Source organism: Porites lutea, chromosome 3 (assembly GCF_958299795.1).
Source record: "Porites lutea chromosome 3, jaPorLute2.1, whole genome shotgun sequence".
Classification (NCBI taxonomy): domain Eukaryota; kingdom Metazoa; phylum Cnidaria; class Anthozoa; order Scleractinia; family Poritidae; genus Porites; species Porites lutea.
In genome coordinates this window covers 45466610-45473301 of record NC_133203.1, presented here as the reverse complement: position 1 = coordinate 45473301, position 6692 = coordinate 45466610, and the positions used below count along the sequence as shown (strand labels likewise).

The following is a 6692-nucleotide window of genomic DNA, read 5'->3' as shown; positions in this document are numbered from 1 at the left end:
AGCGCCGAAACCATGACGTGTTGTGATTTTCCGACGGTAAAATGCCGCTTTTTGATAGACATCTTAGAGTAGAGTTCCAAACTTCAAAGACAGCGACACAAAATGGTGAAGTGTATCTTTTACGGTGTTGATGGACACCCACTGAGGGTGGCTTATTTAAGAGGGACGCCGCCGACAAATGCAACGTAAATCAAATTGTTAGTAGGAGCCAATACAAATATGTACGATTTCTTTTCCACGAATTTCGCCGCGTATCAGCCGCCATCTTACCCCAACGCGTACGTTTACGGCGGTCCTGACATGAACGCACCGTGTAACTACCGCTTCTCAAACTATGGATACCACACTGGTCCAAGCTATCAAGCGCAGTACGAGCGTGTCCCGATCCCAAATCCAGTCGCGAGTCATGCCCATGCACAGAGCATGAAAATGGTTGCCGATAGCACGCCCTCAAAGGGAGAGATTTTAACGACAACTCTTCGTCATTTTCCTCCCACTCCGCCGCCTATTATGAACTCCATTAGCGGCTGTATCGATGGGCCTTTAAGAAAAACATGCAACGTGGATAAACTTCTTGAGGAACTCAGCGATGAAGGTACAGTGACAAAGATTGTTTTTAGATTGAATACGCAAACTGAATTAGGGTTATAGTTTCCTATATCTTTTCTACATGTTGTTTTATACTCGACCTTGTGAACTGTTCATTGTGCACTTAGTTTTGTGCACTTAGTATTAGCTTTCTATTTTTCTATCAAACAAGAGAACAGTGTGGGATGTCCATGAAATGTTTTGTACGCGCGTCTCTCAAGATTTCCAAATGTTATTGTCAACGCGTTAGTTTTGGATGCATAAACAACTATGAAACTGACTTTGCTTCTCTCCTGTAAATTCCTACTGAAACACTGATTTAGTGAATTTAGTTGTAATTAAATTTATTGAAAACACTTTGTTCATCTTCTTTCTCACAGCTTCTTTAATTCTTTGTTATGTCGCCTTTCTCTGGGAAAGACGAAAAGGATCTTGACTCTGAATTCAGTATACTGTTTTAGTTCAATTTGTTTTAAACTAGTTAATTCAAATTTAATTGCCACTCACTTCACTATGATAGATAAATATACCGTCGTTATAAATGTGTGTGTGTGTCAGAGCTTACAGCGCTCTCAAATTCCAACCGAAAAAAGTGACCAAAATCAGAACGACCAAATATATAATCTGATGCAAACATAGAAGTTGCAAATTGCAATGTTTAACAGTGTCCGTGAAACTTAAGTTGCTAAAATCACTTAATATGACTTCATTACAGTCCTAGCCTTTTAAAAGACAGGTTTCTACGCAATTGACAATTGCAAGTCAGAGAGTTAAGAGCTTATCAAGCGCCAATATGCCTGGTCGTATTTCTTTCGCTGAACTTTCACTTCCCATGTAAAGGATATGAATAGACCCGACTTTTCGAAAATGCTATGATGGGTATCGCCATGAATAATTGAGGCATTCGAGACATCTAGGTGCTACAGTACTTCTTGTTCATGTCTATGAGAAGTAGGAGCTATAATCTGTGACTCGAACTATAAGGGTTTAAACGCCCAATTTTAAAATTCAGCACAGACTTCGAAATACGGCAGCACCAATTATTTGTTCCTTATTAAAAGAAAAAATGTGTCCCCAAGTCAGCAATTAGGATAGTGCCAATGGTAAAAAAAAAATCTAATTTCTTTTTTTGAACTATTTTCTGACAAACAGACACGACCGTGCGAAACCAAGTCAGGACTACCTTTTTTAATTCTTATAACTCACTGACCTTGTAGTCCTAGCATATTTTGGGATTATGTACGCGGAGAAGAGAAGACTGTATTGAGACATAATAAAACTTTCAAACATATTACACACTTAAATAACCGTCTCGATTGCTTTTTGAGCATGTCATTTCTTGCCTTCTCTACACGCTTTTATCACGAGAATATGGCTTAGTCTGGTCTGGTAAGCTCAATCACGCGCCTTCTAAGTTCAAATTTTTTCAGTCATTTGAGTTCAGGTTTAGGCTATTCTCATAAAAGTTTGCCTTTGCTTTTGTTCGAATCCCACACTGGTCTCTGTAATAAAGTAGAACCCCGATAAGTCGAACTCCCATCTAACTCGAACTAAGTCCCATTTCATTTCCCTTGCCAAGTTTCACCCACCTTTTCAATCTGTTTCAATCATTTTTACTCGGTTAGCTCGAACTCGTAAAACTCGAATTCCTCGCCAACTCGAACTAATTTTCCTGTCGATCCCTTTTCATATTGCAAAGGATGACCGCTCCTAGGAGGTGAAGTACTTCTAAGTTTTGAGAATGTGGGCGAAATCACCATTCGTATGAAGCTTCTTGAGCTCAGCACTTTTATATATTAATTTTTTCTTCACGATTTTTTCACTAAGATTAGGAATTTCCCTATATTTTCACTTTGCTTTGTTTTAGAAAAGAAAAGGTTAGGTGCAGTGGATAAAAGGGTTTGAGAACACAAACGCACATAAGCCATTCTTGTTTAAAAAGTGTGCGATATACGTGTACAAGGCTAAAAGTGGATCGCAGTTCATAAACCTTTTTTTTTCTGTCGACGAATAGGCGTATACAGTATAGAATACCAGTTTTCCAAACCCTTGGTTTTTCGAAATTTCCGATTATTCGAACCAAACCTAACTTACCCTCACCAGTCAAACACAGTAATTTTGCGCTCATTTTTCACAGCCTTCGATAATCCGAACCATTTTGTTTTTCCTAGAATGGTTTGAAGTGCCACGGGGATTCCATTAATATAAGAAGTTTATAGGGGGTTTGGGTCAAAGCTTGACAGTTTCTCACAAAACGTCCCAATTTCCACACTGGGAAACTCCCAAGGCTAAGAAAGCTGTATGTTTAGAATACAACTTACTTCGTTTCTGGCATAGTTTTATTACATTTTTTTGCTTATATCTCCTGAAGAAAGTTTCTGGCAATACTCTAAGATTAACATGATGTATCACTGAGTTGGAAAAAGGGGCATTTTAGGGAGTTCATACTAACGTTTGAAGTCTTGGTTTAAAATTTATTTCATAAGTAATTCCTGAATTTTAAATTTCCTCAGACGAAAAGACAGAAGCAAGCAAAAACAAATCACGAAAAGAGAGAACGGTTTTCACCAAGTACCAACTTCATGAGCTTGAAAAAGAGTTTGAAAGAAACAACTACTTGACAAGACTAAGGCGATACGAAGTGGCGGTAAGCTTAGATTTAACCGAGAGGCAAGTTAAGGTGTGGTTTCAGAACAGGCGTATGAAGTGGAAAAGAGTTCGAGGCGGAGTGCCCCCAAGAAAGATAGGTGTCGTGGATCACATGGACTTAGCTGTTTGTTGAAGAGTTACAATTATTGCAGAACCAAATGTCTGATACCTAATTAGCAATTTCTTTCTTTTTTGATCTGCTATAGAGCCTGAACAGAACCATACATCGTTTTCATGGTTTCTCCACAAAAATGTTTCGTTTTTTTTTACCCAATAATCCCAAAATGGTTATTTAATTGCAGATCCTAGCTTCTATAAAATCAAACTTTAGTACATGTGAATAAACGTTTTTTTTCAAGGAAACTTTAATGAGAGGAAGAGTTAGGGAGGGCGTTGGCCGAAGGGAATGAAATATGGCGATGCCTTTGTAAAGATAAATAATAATTACATTGAACCGTGGTAGGAAAACCATGGCCATTGAGAAGTTTCGAAATTTTTAGTCTTGCATTTGTTGTTATTGTTTGTTTTGTAAGTGAACTCTTCAAAGAAATTTAAAGAGTTTATGAGGAGGACCTTCTGAAAATGAAGGATTAACATCTAGGTTAGTTTGTATTCCACTCCATTATTTTACCAAAACCGTTCATTTTTGGCGTATCCATTTATTTCCATAACCACGCTGTTTAATCTTTTGTAAATATGGACCATCAGAAATAACCGTGCTCGTTTTGTTATGCAATAATATTACCACGAAAGGGTTAAGCCATTTATTGTTGAAGGTTTTTCGCGACACAATTTGGCTAATTTAATTAAGGTTTGTTCAGCAGTTTTTGCCCGTGGCGCCGTACAAGCATCTGCCTCTTGTTAAATGGTATTTCCTGCTCAAAGATTCTAATATAATATTATGATCTTGGAAAGAAGCCAAATAAGATTCCTTACTTTTTGAACTATATCAATTAATTTATCACCGTAGTCGCACTTAACTTTTTAGGCGTGTCCTACATTCAAATGAAAGCACCTTTAAATCACACTTTTCCAAAAATCTGTTTTTTATTAATTTTTTTTAAGAATGCAAGTTTTCACCCTGATACAGAAATTTTTAGATTACAACCGTCTTCATTCATGAACGGAATTCACTCTCTTAAGATTCCTTGAGCAGTCCCTGTCCAAAGATATGGATCAAGGTTTTTCTAAATTAGATGCTCAGTTATTTTTACTGATCACTATCTTCATTCATGTTAAAGACTAATTTTTCCGCTGCTGAAAATAGCCACAAATAGCCGGCAGCAACTTTACTCGAAAGATATCATTTTTCATCAAGCATCCTCTCCCTCAGATAACTAGAACCTGGAAGAAAAATTTGAAATGGGAAATTCGCTCAGAGGATAGAGAAGCTCTAAAGCAGTTTTATGATTCTTTAAACAAAATACTTTTTTTTGATACTTCAGCTAATTTTTTTAACTCTATCAAAAAGTCCAAACTTTCCTTTTGTGGTCACCATCCATTCATTCAAATTACAAAGAACTGAATTAGTTTTACATAACCTTTAAGGGTCTGTGTCACGGCTGCCCAATTCATTTCTTTATTACTACCAGTTTTCTTATCCCCTACGGAAGTTAAAGTTAGCGAAGAAATTACTTGTAAATGATAAAATCACAGCTTCTTGTCCGTGCTTTCCAAGAAGCAAACAACAAAAATGAACTTTGAAAAACTGTTAGGCTAACAAGTTCAAAAACCCACAATTCCAATCCGTTTAAATCTTCTTCAAGTTTATCCATCGGTGCCTCCTTTCGTATTTGCTATGTTTATACCTTTTTTAAATGTCTTATGCGGCTATTTTTTTGTTTCACTCGATTTGGTGGTAGTTCCTACTGTTTAAATTTGATAATTTTTTTTTGACACAGCTCCTTCCTTAACGATCTTTAACTTCAGTTCACAACCCGGCATTAGGGCTAAACCTGGTTTCTCCCTGACAAGTAGTTAAAGTCGGAATTCAACCAATTTCAAAATTCATTCAGTAAAATTAAAAAAAATAGTACCATGTCAAAGTACTATCAAAGAGCTTTCATTTGAGTGGTCACACCACAGGATTATATCTGCAGACTCAAAAGTAAAAACCACCTTAGGCCTGTTTTAAACGTCGTGCTCCTGCCGGGCGTGCTAAGCTGGCTCGACTGTAGCAAGCACAACACTTGATCACACTAGCACGACTTGGTTTCAGACGTCGAATTTAATTCAGTCGAATAGAAAGGCTGTTGCCGAAAACAAAACACAAAAAAACAGAAACGGTTTAGCAAACTTTTAAATATATTCTAATGTACTTATGATTTATGAATTGAGTTCGGCACGGCGGTAGCACGACGTTTGAAACCAAGTCGAGCTACTGCCGTGCTAAAGTCAAATTTAATTCGATAAATTGAGTTCGGCACGGCAGAAGCACTACGTTTGAAACGGGCCTTGTACAAGATTACAGGTAGTAAATTAATGAGTTCAAACCTTGGACCGAACGCCTTTCATGTAAACTTCACATTTAGCAATGCTTAGTTAGTCTGACTTAACCCTTTAAGTGCCAATAGTGACCAACAGCAATTTTCTCCTAACGATATCCATACATTGTCATGAGATGAGGTTATGAGAATTAATAAAATGATCACCCAAGAGAAAATACTTTGATCGTTTATCAAATTCTCTTATCTAATTCTTAAAGGAAATGTATAGAGATCAGTTTGGAGAATTTGTATGTGGATATTGGGGCTTAAAGGGTTAATGTTTCGTTAGGCAGAGGTTAAGCAGGACACCTAATTATAATCAGTGATTGTCAGTAACAGTTTTGCACATAATATTTAGAGATCAGACGAGTCTCTTTATGTAAGCGCTATTTATTGTTTGTCTTAATTATTTACAAGAATGCTTTGAAAATGTATTTACCAAGACAGTACAAAATGATAAGAACTTCATGTAACCCAAATGATATCAGAGAAAATAAAAGAAAGCATGTGAAAATCGTTATTAATAAGAATCACCTGTAAATATTACTGAACCGCTGGAAGTCCAACAGCCAAACCAACCCTCTTTGAGTGTTGATATATTTAGCACGAAAGTATACTAATTGGGGGCACTATATTTTTACGACACCTAATGGAGATGGGATCGCCATTTTACGTGGTCATCTGAGCCACACGAAGGTCTAGCCGATCTTCACTTCTCAGTTTTTTCAAGACCTTGAGTATTGGTCCAACCCCTGGAATCGAACCCGCGACCTCGCGCTTTTCAATCAAGCACTCTATCGACAGAGTTAATCCTGTCGCGGTAAGCGTTGATTCCACTGAGGGGATGTGGACGAAAAATACTTGATGAGTGAAGCCGTTAACTACTAGCTAAGACGACTTTTAGGCAACCTGACGCCTTGGCACGCAAGCAGAAGTTATTCCCTTTAAGCCCCAATGTCCACGTACAAT

General features: G+C 37.4%; 1 protein-coding gene across 1 annotated transcript; it reads left to right on the top strand.

Moving 5' to 3' along the window:
• On the top strand, positions 1-6231 carry LOC140931253 (homeobox protein MOX-1-like). The gene is made up of 2 exons (XM_073381021.1): positions 1-595; positions 3102-6231. The coding sequence occupies exons 1-2, from the start codon at positions 220-222 to the stop codon at positions 3368-3370; spliced, it is 645 nt and encodes a 214-aa protein (XP_073237122.1). The 5' UTR covers positions 1-219; the 3' UTR covers positions 3371-6231.
• Positions 6232-6692: the final 461 nt, after the last annotated feature.